At 39.3% G+C, this 18,845-nt stretch overlaps 1 protein-coding gene across 5 annotated transcripts in view; it reads right to left on the reverse strand.

Moving 5' to 3' along the window:
* Positions 1-9,764: 9,764 nt before the first annotated feature.
* Positions 9,765-18,845, reverse strand: part of LDLRAD4 (low density lipoprotein receptor class A domain containing 4) — a 617,131-nt gene continuing 608,050 nt past the window's right edge. For all 5 annotated transcript variants that reach the window (XM_069099596.1, XM_069099598.1, XM_069099597.1 and 2 more), the window contains 2 exons: positions 12,488-12,541; positions 9,765-10,428 (listed from right to left, as the gene is read on the reverse strand). In XM_069099596.1, the coding sequence (XP_068955697.1) occupies positions 9,898-10,428; positions 12,488-12,541 (585 nt within the window). In that variant the 3' untranslated portion in view covers positions 9,765-9,897. The remainder of the gene's footprint in view (positions 10,429-12,487; positions 12,542-18,845) is intronic.

Below are 18,845 nucleotides of genomic sequence, written 5' to 3' on the forward strand. Positions count from 1 at the left end.
AACTGAGGCTTGGAGAGGTCAAATCACTTGGCCGTCATCACACAAGTGAGAAGGGGGATCAAATGTCGGTCTTCCAATCTTAAGGTCCCATTTTCTATTCACACCCTCTGTAACATCCCTTGTTATTCAGTCATGTCTGAAGCTACGTACATTTTGTCCATGGGGTCTTCTTGGCAAAGATACTAGAGTGGTTTGCCATTTCTTTCTCCAGTGTGTCTCCATTTTATAGATGAGAAACTGAGGCAAATAGGGGTTAAGTGCCTTGCCCAAGATCACATAGCTGATGTGTCTGAGGTTGGATTTGAATTCAGATCTTTCTGACTCCAGGCCTGGTGCTCTATTTACTGTACCACCTTGGTGCCCTTACATTCAGTGAGACAACCTGTTTGAATATCTCCAATGACAGAGAGCTCCATACTTCTTAGCTAATTTCTTTGATGGGCAGCTCAGGCCTTTTATTCTTATGATGAGATGAAATCGGCCTCCTCATAATTCAAGCTTGCTAAGCTTAGTTCTAGGTTCTGGAGCCATGCAGCAAAAACCTGCTCCTGCTTTATCATGATAGCCTTCACAATATTTGAAGGCTTTGAAGAACTGTCTCCTGGTTTTCTCTTCTCCGGGTTAAGGAGTCACAGCTCCTTCAGCTCTTCATCAATGTTGTGATTTTGACAGGCCTTCACCATCTTCTGCACATCTTCTTTGGTTATGGGTAGCTTGTCAATATCAACTCTTTTGAAAGGTGAAATCCCAAAGTAAACACAAAATCCAGATGCGGTTGACCAGAGTTGAGTATAGCATAATACTATACCATACCATACCATACCATACCATACTATACCATACTATACTATACTATACTACTCTACATGTTGCTATGTTATACTATACTACACTACGCTCTACTCTACTAATGATTTAATAGATTGCTCAACAAACAGGTCAGAAGCAATGAAACCTGAATGGGAGGGGACTGTAAATAGTTCTCCTAAGCCATTGGCTTAAAGCTTGTAATTTTTTTTTTAATGTGGATATGCATTTTCAGAAAAAGAAGAAAAAACCCAGGAAGCAGTTGCATAGCATTGATTTTTTTTTAATTATTTTGCGCCATGGTTTGACCACAGCATCAAGAAACAAGCAGAAAAATCTGTATTTCATCACTAACAAACAGCATTTAGAGCAACATGTCTCTTTAAAAGTATTGCAGTTACAGACCTTAGGTCTAAGAACTACATCACCATTGCTCAGTTAAAAGAGGCAGATAACACAACAGTTGGAAATCTCTTCCTGCATATAACGGGGAGTTAGGCTGAAAAAGAAACCACAAATGGGTATGTTAAAGGAAATATAAGACTTTAACAGAGGCCGGTCATTAGAGCTCACATGAACAACTATGGAAAAGTTCCAATACAGGTGTAAACGTTTTATTAGTAGATTTGTTTTACAATAAAAATAAATGAACTAAATGTGACGGATAGTACTTTACATACTTTAAAATAGCTTTAAACTAGACAAGTATATACTTGAGAATGTGATTTCTGAAAGCCGTGAAGTGAACAACAGTCCTATATCGCCAAAGCAGGTTAAAAATGAACCAATGTCTCAACAGCAGAATTGAAATCCCAATTAGATCGGTGTGGCACAAGGAAGCAATATTTTAAGAGTAAACTCTGGTTTTGTCTCGTATCTCTGGATCCTGAGCTTTTCATGATGGCTTTCAGATAGTCAGGTAACAATTTCCCCCCACCCCACACACCCAAAAAAGTTTTAACTATTCTGATGTACGGATAAAAGTGAGTAGGATTAGCCTTGTATTTTGGACTAGTTGGCAGTAATGTGGCTGAAGCTGTTACTATCGAATCCTCTTAAAGCGTTGATGCAGGCTACAGCACAGAGTAAACCAAAACGTTATGAATTGACTTGAGGTTCTTATAGGAGCTTTTTAGATATTCTTTCTCTTTTCACTGTCCTTTCAAAGCAGATCACTGATTTAAAAGGAAAAAAAAATATTTTTGGTCCATTCAACATATAAGGGTAGTTTTGTGATGATGCTGTTGGGTTTTTTTGTACAGGGTTACTCAGCAAAACTTTGTTTTTCATTAGAAATTTTTTAGAAGTGGACTCTTTAAAAAATATCACAATGCAAATAAAACTCTGGAAGTACTCAGACAGAAATAACATGTCCTCTGGGAGACTAAAGGAGAAATTGTGGAAACAGGAAAGCTATGTTTATTTCCACTCAATGGAAAAGGACCAGAAAGGACATGTCCAGGATACAATATATAGCACCTGGCTTCAGAGACTTCAAATCCTAATGAAGGTTCTAATAAATATGGTGGGGTGGGATTCTGAGGGTTTTTTTTTTCCTTTGATGACATTAAGATAAATATTTGAATTGAAGCTAAATGTGCCAAGGTTACAATCTGATTTTTAGAATGGAGCCACCTTGCACACTCAACTATTGTTGCATGCTGTGAGAATTGATTGAACATTAAGCTACAGCCAAGATGTAACATCATCTCTGACCTATCTATTTATTCAGCAGTTGGCTATTATGTGGTGTAGTTCCTACCATAAGCCAACAGGAGGAGAAAGCCTATTGACTCTTGGTTTCCACCATAGACAACTCTTCATTTGACTGTTCTGCCAACTCCCTCCTAAAGATTGGGGTGGGGGGAATGGGGGAAGGTCATGGAGAACTTTGCAGAAATTCTCAGTTAAATTAAGAATGGGATCTGTACTCTAAAATAAAAGTCTTTTTTCCTGAGGTATTCTTTCTCTATGAACTATGTGAATTGCTCACAAGCTTAACAGCTAGAGCCACTTTTTTTTTTTTGAGAAAGAAAAAGGCACAGAGAGACTTGTAACACAGACAGTCAAAAATGCTTCTAGTTGAATAAAGCCCCCTGACAACAGGTTGATTTCCTTATTCTTCCATCTCTTTAAAAAGTAACACACATACACACACGTGTGCGAGTGCACACATTTGTACACACATTTACACACAAAACTGTTGGGACTTTTCACAGGGCTTTGCACTTTCATATGACAAGGTGGGGATGTGTCTTCTGTCTGATAAGCAAGTTGGAAAAAAAAACCAAGATCTCTTCTGACCAAAACAAAAGCAGCTAATACTGGTCCACCTTCATAACAGCAAAATGGTGGCTGAAATGAGACACATTAAATTGTAACATTAAAGCTGTGTTTGTTTAAAAAAAAATCATCTTCACAGCAAAGGTGCAACAAATTGATGGCTATCTATACACAGGCTGGTCAAACTGTCACTTGTTTTTTGGATTTTTTCCCATGTGTTATAATATTGATATTTAATAGGAAAATAAACTACATAGACTTTATTTGTATGCATCCATTTGTAAATTTTCTTACAAAAGAGGACAAAGCACATAGGCATTCACAAATTCTATGCCATTTCTTTTAAAATCGGTATCACCTATACATTATTTTACAGTATTAACATTTTTTGTTCTACCCATTGGGTAGGTAGGATATGTGCATAATATATTCAAGTTATATACAGCACCTTACAAATAAAAACAGAAGAGACCAACAACTGAAAAAGCACCATTTTAAGTGAGGCACGACAAAGGTGGAGCATAGAGTGCAAGGTGGGGAACGGGGTGGGGGTTAGGTTCCTAATTCTGCTTAGACCAGAGAACAGGAGGCACCTTAGTTGCTCACAAACTACTAACATGCAGATTTCTTTGAAATTATATATGTATAGTGTGTCTATATGCTGTGTCTAGCTCTAACCCCAACCACACTATGAGATGGTCCAGCAAGAAAATGAAGCAAAATGCTCGAGGATGAAAGGAGACAACTGCTTCCTAACCAAAACTCCTGCCCCTACCACTTTTTAATTAGAAAGCTAACATACCCAAGCAAGGAAAGCAGCAGCAGCAGTAGCAGCAACAAGCAAAGGACAGACACACACATTGAGCTCTGGCAATAACTGACAGTGTGTGTGTGTGTGTGTGTGTGTGTGTGTTTGTGTGTTTAAACCTCACAGAGATGCAGCGCTTAAATGAAATTATACTAAATGGTGGTGCCTAAAACAAAATACAGAACGTTGCAAAATAGAAATGACGTTGAGGAAGAGCCACATTTTCCCAGGATGCAAGTTGGGTTGGCTGTGGCCACTCTGGAGCTCCTTCAGACAGGTCTGTCAGCCTGATAGCAGCAGGGACTCATTGGAAGATACAAATCTAGGCCATACTAATAGCCACCAAGGGGGCTGCCTTAGGCTAGTGGGCACATTAGCCAGTGACCACTGTCAGGGGGATTATGTTGAACAGTGGGTTCCTGTTCAAGAACACATTGGACCGAATAGCCCTTGGCATCCCTTCCAATTCTGACATTCTATGATTCTAAGTTTCTGTAGGAAATGGGAACTGGAAAGTGCTATGTTCTTTGTAAGAAGGGAGAAGGGCTGTTTCTCAAGGACATGAATGATGAGGTGTAGAACTAGGAATAAGAAGGTAGAAGAAAATTTAATAACTACCAGCTTTCAAGATATATTTTATTGACCTGCATCTAGAAAATGAGGTGCAGGTAATGAAAAAAAAAGAGGTGAAAAGGTTAGGTGTGGGCCTGTTCCCAAGCTCTGCCACTGGCCTGGGTTTAGGCCTCCCTGGCCTAAATAGCATATATATAGTATATAGCACAGGGAGAGGTATTTTGAACAAGTTATATAGTTTGGGATGGCTGGAAAGTTCTTTCCCTCCCTATACTGTATCACTTTCAAAGAGTTTCAGATAGGTGCAGACTTTCTAAGTCCTTTGGGTTAGTTTAGTAGCAAAAATGGAAAACATTAAAGCAAATAGGCAACACCATACACATCAAGACTTAGCAGCCCTTCAATCAAGAAGAGAACTGAATGAGTGACATAGAATTCACCCTCTGGTCAGACACAAGTGCTGTTGGGTTATTATTGACACCACAGTGATGGTTTTTCTTTAGACTGAGACTGTGTGCTTTTGAGTTTCTTAAAAACTTTCCTCTCACCATGTAACTAGGGGAGTCCTAGAACTTTTTCTAGACACCCCTCCTCCTCCATCTCCTAAAAAGAACAGTTGGATGGAAGATGCACTATTACTGTAACAAAGAAAACCATTGATATGGTAAGGAACGTGGTTTGAAATCACCTTTTCTTCCTTCTCCCTTTCCCCTTTCTACCTGTGCCCTACCAAGAGCAAAGTGCTTAAAATGTATTTTCTTCATGTGACCTTCTCATTCCTGGGATGATCAGAAAGGATTGTGAAGGAAAAGGAAAGTGAGAGAAAGAACTGGGGATAGTAGAAGGTTTAAAATGTATTCATTCATCTGTGCCCAGGGATTTTCCGCATACATATAAAATTTGTACAAGCAACCTCACATATTCTTTGCATCCCTAATGCTGGTGATCAAGGAAGCCATAGTTTCATTTGAGGTGGGGATGCAGAGCATTGGACAGAGAAGTGGTCTGAGTCAGTAAGTCCTGGGTTCAAGTCCCTCTCTCTAAATATTATAGCTCAGTGACCTTAAGCAATTGACATAACCTCTCAGTATCCTCGGCAACGTTCCAAAGCTATAAATTGTAATAGAAAAGAGTTTCAATACACTGATTGAATCACTGATCCAGACACCTCCCTCATTTTCTCCCCAAATGTTTCATGGGTAACCACTTTTTCCTATATCACATGAGTTTAGGCCAAGTATACAACCAAGAGGAATTCTCTGAAAGATTTAAGACCATCATATCAACCATTTTGAAACCAGGTGTTATAAAGGATCATTTGTCTATTTTCTTTTAACCTTATGGGTTAAAACAGGCTTACTTTAAAATTCCCAAGTTTTGTAGTATTCTTGTTTTGCATTAAAGTACTATTTTGATATTTATAAGAACTGAGCCTGGGCTCTAAAAATTAATTTCTGAAACTTTACTGGCTTAACAAAGGTGTGGGTTGGTGGCAGGTCATTGTCCCAGCACACCTCAGGGCACCAACCCCTGGAAGCTCAGTTAGAGGCTAGAGGTTAGGGTTAGAGCCTCCTCCCTCTGCCTCCATCACATTACAGATCCAGAAATAAACAGGCTGGGATTAATAAGAAACAGTCATGCTACTACTGACCTTTACCAGAACTCTCCTCTACAGCCCAACTACTGGTCATAGAGAAGAGCTCAGGGTCCCACTCATGTTTCTTGCAAACAATAAAACCCCAAACACCAAAAGGTCCCCCAGAGCCCTCTCTGAATTGTATCTAGGGGTTCCTTGATAATAAATAAGGTCCCTGGGTTTACACCACCTGCTTCAGCTCCTCTAAGTACTGCCCAGGAGCCTAAGGTGGATCCCAAATTAAAATCAGCAATCTCAATCAGGCCTTTGGGCAATTGAAGTGTTAATATAAGTCTTACTCTTTTTTAGGCAGGGGATTAGTACAATTCCTTTTCCTAAGTTAAAAAAAAAAGTCATTTTAATAAACATTGACCATAGACCATGATTTGAATTAAGATCTATTTGAATTGAGAAAAGCTAGTTTTGTTTACTGCTTTAGGCAGTGTGGTTCAATGAGAAGAGAACATTGGATCAACACGACTGGCTTTACATCTGGGCTTTTCTATTTACTCTCCCTGTGACCTAGAACGAGTGTTTTCATCACTCTGGGCTTCAGCTTCCCCCACCTGTAAAATAGGGGTTGGAACAGATGACCTTTAAAATCCCTTCCAACACTAAATCTAGGATCTTACAATTTGTTCTCATTTTCCAATTCAGAAGTCAATCCTAATGTCACTCTGGTGACCTCCAAGATTCAGTGACTGAAAAGATATGCTGTTGCCAACCCTTTTTCTCCCCACTTATACACCGAAATATCTATTCCCAATTATCACTAGAACATCTGTTTCAATGAGAATGAAAGATGAAAGTTTGCCATTTGCTTGCAGGGCTATGAACTAAACCCAAGTTTTATCATCTTAGCACACAAATCCCAGAAAGAGCGGATGAAGTTGCTACCTTTGCAAATATTTTCTTGTGCCAATTAGAAGTAAATATTGCAAAACCACTGAGGATTGCAATGATGAAGATTTACTCCCTTTGCTTAAAATGACAGGAGATGTTTGGAATGAAAGTCATTCCTGACTTTCTTAGCTGACTTTCACTTAGATCTCATGGGTGTCAAGAGAGACAATCTTTGACCCCACATGCATACCTACTTCTATAATCAAACTAAATATCCTCTGACAGGATTATTACAGACAAAATGGCTCACTATTTGTACAACAAATAATTATCTAATTCTAACCTGACAATTAGAATATGCTTTTTGCTATAGTAGACAAGTTATTGGCATCTTCTACAGATGAAGCTCCAAGGTCATTTTAAAAAAGCTTATGGGAGCTAGAAATGATACACACAAAACAAATGGGTTCTGAACTAGGAGTGTGAGGGGCATATTTAACAGACTTAATCTTTCAGGATGCCTCCAAAGCAATAGGGAAGATTTAAACTGGTCCCATATCAAGGCTCTCAGGGTAACATGATAGGTGTCATTGGCTCGCCCTAAGGTTCCTCAAAGACTGGGAAGGCTCAATTGTGATTAATTTGGTCTCAGAATCTCTAATCTGCCCTCCCTTTGCACATTCCCTGGTCAGAATTTTCAGCAGAATGGGAAACAAGGCTGCCCATCCTTCTCCCTCTCTTTTGTCTGAGTTATGACGGTTCTGTGGGCATCACCAAGAGACATGGATGCTACCAAAGGAACGTGCCTTCCACTCATTCCTCAAAAAAGAGCAAGAACTCTTTGAGCAGAGCAGAAGGCTTAGAGCCCCTCCTCCCTCTGCCTCCATCACATTTCAGATCCAGAAATAAGCAGACCGGGATTAGTAAGAAACAGGACTTTAGATCCTAATACAATCACTCACATGTTCAGACCTGAATAGCACAAAGTCACCTCATGACAAAATTACCTCCAGAAACTCACAAACAGCAAACACAAGTTACACATACTCTGATTTGGCATTAAAACTCTGCATAGATCAAATAGTCACTTTAATAATCAGGGTTTCAGTCACATTTTCTCACGCGCAGAAGTCCCACAGAAATTGAACTTCCCCAAACCAGGATGGACACTACCATTACAGTACTTCTCTACAATGCACTCAGTTGCTGCTGTCAGGAAAGAAATTTGTTTAAGACCGTAGGGGAGAAAAAAAGACTTTTTCCCCTTTCAAGTGAGAATTAATACATGTAAATATCAGGAATATTTAGACTAAGACTAATGCTACTGGTTCAAACTTAATTTCCTAATTGCATTTCAAGTGCATGTTGTGCTTTTTATCCTGTGTTCTCAAAGTCACCACAGCCATCCTTCAACTGTTTAGTTATTAGCCTGCCTTCATGCAAGGGAAGTGCTAAGTGAAATCCTGGGGGTGGGACAATACGGGCATCCTTCCTCTACAATGCCTTTGGGGGGCATTGGGAAAGTCAATGTCTTTTGACCAAGACTACCTTAGCTGCCTGGTGAGTCAGCTTCTGCGGCTTTCCAAGAATACGTAAGCCCCTTGCCCACCTAGCATCCTTCACACCCTCTGAGGAATAGGCTGAAGGTAGAGAGGCGTGACTGCTGAGGGGCTACTCATTTACACTGACTGAGTCAGAAGAAACAACAACAAAGAGTCCTATGATCCAAACCTATTACTAAAAACCAAAAGACCCCCAAACCCTTGCATTTTCAAGCAATTTATTGCATATTGTCAGGATATGTGACTGATATATTTCAGGCTATGGTGAAGACAAGAGCTCCAGAGCCTCTTTTTTTTTTTTTAAGTGTATTGAAGATATTAAATGTCCAAAGGAGAAGGGTGGCAGCATTTTTTCAAAGTTAACGTAGAAATTTAGTGTCTGGTTTTCAGTTTTGTTTTTAATAAAATACTCAGTCTAAAATTGTAGTAAGAATACCTAAAACTATGTAAGTTAGAAATGCTGGAATTAAATTTTTGCTATCTTCCATCCAAGAGCCTCCAAGATACCTCAATGATGCCTGTCATTTTAATGTCTGTTATTGCAAGGATGAGCTCTACACATTTCTTGATTTCTGAAAGTTGGTAGACAATAGGCAAAACCCTACAAACTAACCAACTCCGTTTCTCTTGAGGCTATGGGGCAGATACCTCTAGAGTATTCCTCAGGCCTAATATTTAATCCACAGGTGAAAAGACAACAGATAAAACTTCACATAAAACAATTCCCCTCATATATATATATATATATGTATATATATATATTTTCTAACATTAAGATAGTGCAACTTTTAAAAACACATTTATCACAACACAAATGGATTCCTTGCATTCATCTAATTTCCCCACTTTATACCTTGGCACACAAAACAGGAATTTTGATTCGTATTTCAAAAACAAAACAAAACAAAAATTCCACACCCTGGGAGGAAAAGTAAACTGGCCAATTCTTCCCCTTGATCACATAGTAATACTTTCTTCTTTTTTCCTCTGCCATTCAGTCAATAGAAAAGAGGCCCTAGAGGCCTTGTTTATGTGCTAAGTTTCCTTTTAGAATTAAATAATTCAAATAATCTTTGTGGGTTTTGTTTTTGTATTTTTTTAAAGTATTCTCCCTCCTTCCTTCCCTCCAGCCACCCCCACCCCCCACCCCCCCAAAAAAAGCCACTGTTCATGGTCAACCTGAATGGAAGTCTGTAATATTTCAATCCACTTTGCATGCAATTCCCCTGAAAGGAATCAGAAACAAAGAACACGTTTGCACATTTGGTTTTACTCAGGTGTACCATGTAAAACTTCAAAACACTGTGCATAGGAGGCAGGCCTGGACGGGCTGCCCTCTCCTATTGGTTTCTTTTCTCTTCCGCTCAAGTGCCCAGAGGAGGAAATCAGACAAGGTTCCCAGGTTTCCTGTCTTTGCCTTTGATAGGTACTATTGTGCTCTCTGAATTGTTCTGCTGTAACTGAAGTCTGCTTCCCCTCTGGGTGTTGCTGTGCTGGTGATGGAAAACAGAGGAGCCAGGGTAATGACCCATCACCTCACTGTAAGTTGGGGGTGGCCCTTCCATCCTTCCATTACTGCTACAGTTGGTTGCACTTATGCCCGAATTGCTGCTTGGTGGGCACGGGCCCCCATTGTACATAGAAATATCTATTAAATCACTGTCAAATATAGTTCGGTTGGGTGGGGCCCTGACAGATTCTCGATTGAGTTCCATCTGTTGTTCAGGATCCCGAAGCTGCAGGGTACAGGGTCCCTGATATGGTGGTGGCTCCTCCCCATCAGAAAGGGAGATCGTGGGAGGAAGATCGATCTCATGCTGTACATAAGGGTAGGTGGGCTGGAAGCGGCTGAAACGGTCCCTCTGCATAAACGATGGAGCAGTAAATCTGTCCCTTGTCCTGGGGGCATACATAATCTGGAAGGGAAAGAAACAAGCATGAAGAAACTCTTGTTCAAGGAAAATACTTTTTTTTTTTTTAAAGCAATTGGGGTTAAGTAACTTGCTCAAGGTTACACGGCCAGGTGTTTCTGGGTGGGTGCTAAGTGTCTGAGCCCGGGATTCGATCTCCAGGTCTTCTCAACACTGGAGCCGGTGCTCTTACTCGCTGTGCTACCTGGCCACCCCAAGGAAAATACTACTTTTAAGGGAAAGGAAGAAAACAAAAATTACTCTGTGTTCTACATAGAAAAAAAATATACATGCATAGAAAGATAGTATATAATACAGGTATATGTATGTTGTTATATATAATTTACACATGTGTATGTGTGTATATGTATATATGCACATAAATATAAACACATATATACCTGTGTGTATATATGTATATGTATATACATGTGTGTAGATCTTTACATTTTTTCCTCCAAAGAGCCAAATATTTGGAACGTGTCTCTCCCCTGCTGTTCTGAAATAAGTGGAAGTTCCTGTTCTTTTGCTCTGATTTAACCTGGTGGAGGAGCAGAATAGAGAGAAGAGATTGGTAGGGAAGAAGAAACCAACATAGCTTCCCCCCTGAACCTTTATACATATGTGTGTATATGTATGTATGTGGTCTATGTACAGTAAGGGAATAGAACATTCTAAATAATTGACTCTTTAGGTTTAGTATGCTCAAATATAACATACATGGATTATGGATTACTTTAATTCCATGTCCTAGACAGATTACTTTAATTCTTCAAGTATCTGTTATCTCACGTTAATCGAGCAATTATTGAACAAGTACTTATGATCTAGGTGGTGCAGTGAATATAGTGCTGGGCCTAGAGTCAGGAAGACTGATCTTCCTGAGTTCAAATGTGGCCTCAGACACTTACTCTCTGTGTGACCCTAGGCAAGTCACTTCACCTTGTTTGCCTCAGTTGCCTCATCCGTAAAATTATCTGGAGAAGGAAATGGCAAACCATTCCAGTATCTTTGCCCAGAAAACCCCAAATGGGGTCACCAAAAGTCAGATGTGACTAAAAAATTACTGAACAACAAATAGTTGTTCAGGACAAAGTAGTATTCTTCTTCTTGCAAACTCAGATGAGTTACCTCAGACTTAATTCTACTGACCACTAGCAGTGTGACCTTGAACATCAGCTCCTCTGAACCAAGAAGCAGTGTGGCAGAGTACCTAGAGTGCTAGACCTGAAGTCAGAAACACCTAGATTTGAATCACATGTGTGGGACTCTGGAGAAGTTGCTTAATCTCTTTAAGACCCACTTTCTTCATCTGTAAAATTAGTGGGTTGTACTAGATGGTCCCTTCCATTTCTAAATCTATGATCCTATAAACAGATGATTCTCTAAAGTCCCTTCTAATGCTAAAATTGTCTGGGTGAATGATTCTATAATTTCATAATCCATTTCTAGTTTGAGAAGACCTTGAAGGTGCCTTATCTCAGAGGGGTCAAACACACAGCCTACCCTGAGTGCATCAGAACCAGATGAAACTGTGAGCTAGGCAGGGAAAAGATTTAACAAAATAAATAAATTTCAATATAATAGTGACAACATTACATCAGCATGCAGCCCACAGAGATCTTTATGTACCCATTAGTGACCCCCATTTCTATTTGAGTTTGGCACCACTGATTTGTGCATAAATAGCCAGTCACCAAACACTTCAATCTTTCAAACCCTTGTCATCATAATTCCACGCTTATCCCTAGTGAATATCTTTTGTTTCTTCTGATCTCTATATGTCACAAGTCCTTGGTGGGGCATCTGCTTCTTTATCATATTTGCAGCCACTTACATTGACATTGTATGTTATGTCTCAGTCTGTACTCTGCTTGTATGTTTGTCTCCTGATGATTCTGCTGTATTTATAGTCATTTGTTATTTGTCAGGTATTTAAGCCCTTTTTTCCCTCTGCCTCTGTACTCCATCAGACTCCCCACAGTAGACACTGTTGCTACACAACATAGCCCACTACTCCCAAACAATAATCTGAGAACCTTGCAAAGCAATTTAAATATCATACCTCTGAAGCAGCCTGTCGTGGCACTGAGCTGTCTGAAGGCCACAAGCACCCTTCCTAACATTGGTGAAGAGAGAAGAAAAACACACAAACACAGAGAAAAAATGTCATTAATTTCTTACCAACCACCACTAACAGCAAACACTTTTTATTCATATATGCAAACATAATAATTTTGAAAAAAAATAATATCTGTTAGAAGAGAGATGGTCATCAAAGGACTTTTTCCATTTTATGGTTGAATTTGAACAGCAAAGGTCCATTGGGACAAAGAATATTGAAAAATTTAGTCTCATTTACAATATGTTTGAAGTTGTGTTAACTAAAAAATATTTTAACTTGTACATACATACTAACCCCAAATAATTACTATTTTTGCCTATCAATTTCTGGGAAATTCACATATTTTAATCTAGTACTGCTCAATTTAGGGTTAAAAGTGTGAGAGAGGGGAAAGTAGAAACAGTCTTTTGTCACCAAAGTGACTAACTTTATTTCATATTTTTATTTTATGTAAAAATAGGTTAATTTACACAGAATCAGGACTTTCTGAGCCAAGAAAAATCAACAAAACTTATCTTAAGTAAGCAAGACTTTTATAATCCCCCTGGCTTTCAAAGTCACTAAAGCTAATTCTCAAAATCTCAGTGTCTTACAAATATCTTCTAATAAGTCATCCTTTAATTCTATTTATCACAAGTCAGAGGTGATGTAATATATGTGACTAAAAGTGACATTTCAAAGCATATTACCAAATGAGAAAGTAACATAAGTGACCTTAATTAACACCTACTATGTATGATGAATGGGTAATGTTTTATTTTTTCTTAGATGTATAAGACCATATAGTTGTAAGGGACCTCAGCAGGCTTCTAGCTCAATCCTTACCAAAAACATTTGTCTCTTCTAAAATATTCTGAAAAATATGTTCAGCATTTCTTTGAATATTTTTTTACTGCCTTGTAAAGTAGTCATATCCATTTGGAAAAGTTTTGCTAGAAAGGTCTTTCTTATATGAAGCTGAAATCACCCTCATTATATCTTCCAGTGAACACTGATTTTACTTCTGTTCCCTGAAGCTAAGCTGTTTATAAACCGAAAAGTTCTTCCACAAGAAAGCCTTTCTAATATTTTAAAGGCAGTTCTCATACCTCTCCCTCCAAGTGTAGCAGAAAGTCAGGACTCCTGGTTTCAAATCTCAACAGTAGAATTTTGATAATGAACAGGTCACATGCTCTTTTAGTCAATTTCCTCTTTTACAAATAGGGATCACATGAAGAAATTAAAGCTATCTATAGTCATGTGAGCTCTAAATCACTATTGATTAGAGAGATGCAAATCAAAACAACTCTGAGGTACTATATCACACCTATAAGATTGGCTAACATGACAAAGCAGGAAAATGATAAATGTTGGAGAAGATAGAGGAAAATTGGAACAGTAATGCGTTATTGGTGGAGTTGTGAACTGATTCAACCAGTCCATAGAGCAATTTGGAACAGTGCACGAAGGGCTGTAAAGCTGTGCATTCCCTTTGACCCAGCAATACCACTTCTAGGTCTGTATCCCAAAGAAATCATAAAAACAGGAAAAGGACCCACACGTATAAAAATATTTATAGCAGCTCTTTTTGTGGTGGCAAAGAACTGGAAATTGAGGGGATGCCCATTAATTGGCTAAACAAGTTGTGGTATATGAATGTAATAGAATACTACTGTTCCATAAGAAATAATGAGCAGGCAGACTTCAGAAAAACCTAGAAAGGTTTACATCAACTGATGCTGAGTGAAGGGAGAAGAACCAGGAGAACCTTTTAAAAAATAACAATAACACTGTTAGATGACTAACTTTGACAGACTTATCTCTGCTTAGCAATTCAAGTAAAATGCTACCCACATCCAGAAAAAGAGCTATGGATTCTGAATGTATATTGAAGCATAGTATTTGCTCTCCCTTTTTTTTTTTTTTTTTGGTTTCTTCTTTCTCATGGTTTCTCCCATTGGTTCCCATTCTTCTTTACAACATAACTAATGTGAAAATATGTTTAAGATGAATGTGTATATAGAGCCTGTATCAGATTGCATGCCATCTTGGGTGGGGGTAGGGCAAGAATGGAGAGAAAATTTGGAACTCGAAAATCTATGGAAGTGAAATAGGAAAAATTAAAAATAAATTAATTTTTTAAAAAACAACAAAATTGGGATGATACCACTGGCATTCTCCTCTATCTTACAAACTTGTTTGAAGTCAAACCACTATTTTGTTTGTTTTCAGTCCAGCTGGATATAAGATTTTGTAAGGAGATCTTGCTGCAAAAGCTCCATCTAGATAAGGAAGATGATATGTAACTTACAACCTTGGAGAGTTCCATGGGAATTGAGTTAAGCAATTTGGCCATGATTACTCAGTTAATATATTCCAGAGGCAGGACATGAATTCAAGTCTTTCTGACTCCAGAGTTAGCCTTCAATCCACTACTCCAGGGCACTATACAAATGCTTGTTGTTCCCTTCCTTCTTTCCACCCATATCATTTTCAAAGCTAAAGATTTTTGGTTTCTTCATTAGTCCACATGACCACATTTAAGAGGCAACATTTATTGCTACCACAGTATTCTTTCTTGAATCAGTTCCTTTAAAAGGGAGTGGGGGATCAGAACCCACAAAATGACACAGAGAAGCTAACTTCCCACTGCAGACAGCCCGGCAGACCAGCAGGAAGTGGCCAGCACAGCGCTCTGGGAGCCAACCCCAACCCCATGTGAGCCAAGGTTTTAGGCTCAGGGTGGGCTGAGCAGCCGCTGGCTAGAGGTACTTCAGATCACCAGCAGCTGTGGCGGTTTCCAGAACTATCAACCCATAGATGCTATGGACAAAGTGAGAGGTCAGTGCAGTGTGGACTTTGGGATCCAGTAGTTTGGGAGTTCAGTCTGGCCTTTATCCCCTGGAGGGAGAAGCCGCTGAGGCACTGTGGCCATGCAGCTGCCTCCACGTGGCAGCTTCAGCTCCTGGCCTGCACACTTTAGGGGGACCAAGCGACCAGTCTGAGGGGTAATCGCTCTTGCTTTAACCTGCTTGGATCTGGATCACTGTCTAGGGTGGAGATCCTGGGATATGTGACCACCTTGCCAGAGTGTGTGGAGGCTTCAGAGAGGGTACCCAACTAATACCTTCAGCAGCTGAGAAAACCCCAGCATTTGGTACAGAAGCTCCCCTGTCTGGTGGCAGAATCCTACTGTGGCAAAAAGCCCAGGGGTCAAGTGACTGAGGGGCAACATGACCAGGCAAAGGAAGCAAAGCACACAGAACAACTCAACTTTCCATTCCTATTTTGGGGACAAAAAGGATCAAAGCATGGAACAGGAGGAAGACAGTGAAGTCAGAACTCCTGCACCAAAAGCTTCCAAGAAAAATACAAGCTGGTTACAGGCCATAAGAGGAGCTTTAAAAGGATTTTGAAAATCAAATAAGAGAAGTGGAGGAAAAATTGGGAGAGAAATGAGGATGATGCAAGAAAATTATGAAATGAGAGTCAACAACCTGACTGAAGAAAAATAAAAAATAGACTAACTCAAATGGCCAAAGAGGCTCAAAAAGGCAATGAGGAGAAGAATGCCTTAAAAAGCCAAATTTACCAGATGGAAAAAAAAATCTCAAAAGCTCACTAAAGAGAATCATTCCTTCAGAATTAGATTGGAGCAAATGGAAGCTAGTAACTTTATGAGAAATCAAGATACTATTAAACAGATCCAAACAAATGAAAAAATAGAAGGCAATGTGAACTATCTCATTGGGAAAACCACTGACCTGGAAAATAGATCCAGGACAAATAATTTAAAAATTATTGGACTATCTGAAAGGCATGATCAAAAAAAGAACCTAGGAATCATCCTTCAAGAAATTCTCAAGGAAAATTGTCCTGATGTTTTACAACCAGAGGGCAAAATAGAGATTGAAAGAATCCACTGATCACCTCCTGAAAAAGATCCCCAAAAGAAAACTCCTAGAAATATTATAGCCAGGTTCCAGAATTCCCAGATCAAGGAGAGAATATTACAAGCAGCCAGGAAGAAGAATATTGTGGAAACTCAATCAGGATAACACAGGATCTGGCAACTTCTACACTGAGGGATCGAAGGGCTTAGAATATGATATTCCGAAGGTCAAAGGAGCTGGGATTAAAACCAAGAATCACCTACCGAGCAAAACTGAGTATCATGCTTCAGGGGGAAATATGGCCATTCAGTGGAATAGAGGACTTTCAAGCATTCTTGCTGAAAAAACCAGAGTTGAATAGAAAATTTGACATTCAGATACAAGAAGCAAGAGAAGCATGAGAAGGTAAACAGGGAAAAGAAATCATAAGGAACTTATCAAAGTTGAACTATTTACATTCCTACATGGAAAAATGATAATTGTAACTTATAAAACTTTTCTCAGTATGAGAATAATTGAAAGGAATAGAAATGTGTATGTATGGATATACACACACATACACACACATATATGTCTATATAGGAGGGTGTATGGGCATATGTATACATATGTGAATGTGTGTATATATGTGTACAGATATACATAGATAGAGGGCACAGGACCAGTTTAATGGGAAGGGATGATACTTAAAGGTGAAATTAAGAGGTGAGAGAGGAATATAATGAGAGGAGATGGGGAAAGAGAGATTGGGGTAAACTATCTCATATAGAAGAGGTAAGGGAAAATGGTTACAGTGGAGGGGAAGAACAGGAAGGCAAAAGGGAATGGGTCAACCTTATTCTCACTGAATTTGTCTTAGGGAGGGAATGACATACACACTAGGGTATCTCACCCTACAGGAGAGTAGGGGGGAAGGGGATGAGAGAGGGGCTGATGGAAGGGAGGGCAGGCTGGGGGAGAGGGAAGTTAGAAGCACCTACTTTTGAAAAGGGACAGGATCAAAGTAAAGAATAGAACAAGTGGGAGGTGGGATAGGAGGGAGGAAAATATAGTCAGTCTTTTACAATATATCCACTATGGAAATGTTTTGCATAACTACATATGTACAACCTATATTGAATTGCTTATCTTCCCAGGAAGGGTGGGTGATAAGGGAGGAATCTGGAATTCAAAGTTTTAAAATCAAATGTTTAAATATATACTATTATCAATAGTATTTTACATGTAACTGGGAAATAAGATATACAGGCACCATGCCCTAATGGAAAGTTGGAGGGGGTATGGGAGAAGATATAGGAGAGAGCAGATTGGAGGAGGGCATATCCAGTGGGATCACTATTTTGGGGGTGTTGGGTAGGGAGAAATTTTGTAATTCAAAATCTTGCGGAAATGAATGATGTGAACTAGAAGTTAATAAAGCATTTGATTAAAAAAAAAGGAAAATTAAAAATAAATAAACAAATAAAAGGGAGTGGGGGATGCTGGCAAAAAGAAGCCATCATAGAGCAGGAATTGTAGAAGATGTGATTCTGCCCCTAAGCCTTCTGAGCAGTGAAAGAAAAGGCTATTGAAATCTAGCAAGAAGGAAGGTCATTTTTGCTGGGCTATCATCCATGTGAAGGGTACTATGGTGTAGAAGTTGGAGAGATGGTCTTAGAGTCAGAAGACCTGAGTTCAAGTCCCATGTGTGACATATACTGGCTATATGACCCTGGGAAAGTCACTTAACCTCTCAATGCTTAGGCAACACCCTAAGACAATATATACATTTTGCAAAGAAATTACTGCTGAATTGCATTGGTTCCTGCTGAATTGCTTCCTCACCCAGGAGTTCTCTATGCCATTGAAATCAGAAAACTAGTCTTTCTTTATCCCCACTTGGTATACAATTTATATTTACTTATCTCTGCATATGTTATTCCCTTCTAATAGAGTATAATCTCCTTGAGGACAGGGACCACTTCATTTTTGTCTTTGCGTTCCCAGAATTTAGCACAGTGCTGTGTACACAGTAGGCACTTTAATAAATGCTTGTTAACCAGTTCAACAAGCATTTATTAAGCAACTGCTGTGCGCAAAGCGCTGTGCTAAGCATGGGGGAAACAAAGAGAAGCAATAAGGTGTGGCCGCAAGGATCTGGTTCTATTTCAGCTCGATACCGCTGCCTTACGTTACCTTCATGTTCCACAACTTAGTCAGTCATTCCCCAATCAAAGGGCATTTGTTAAGCAGCCATTTCAAACATACCGCATCACATAAGAGACAAAAGTCCAGAACACAAACAGGGATGATTGATAAGAGTAAAGATTTAGAGCAGAAATGGACCTCAGAGATCATCGATTATTAGGGGAAGGGAACCTGCAGCCTTGAGGCCCTCTAGGTCCTCAAGTGTGACCCTTTGACTGATGTTTAGATTCAAAGGGCTG

This window comes from Petaurus breviceps, unplaced genomic scaffold (assembly GCF_028583685.1).
Source record: "Petaurus breviceps papuanus isolate PSGF00001 unplaced genomic scaffold, PetGlider_PUasm1.0 38, whole genome shotgun sequence".
In the NCBI taxonomy this organism is placed as follows: Eukaryota; Metazoa; Chordata; class Mammalia; order Diprotodontia; family Petauridae; genus Petaurus; species Petaurus breviceps.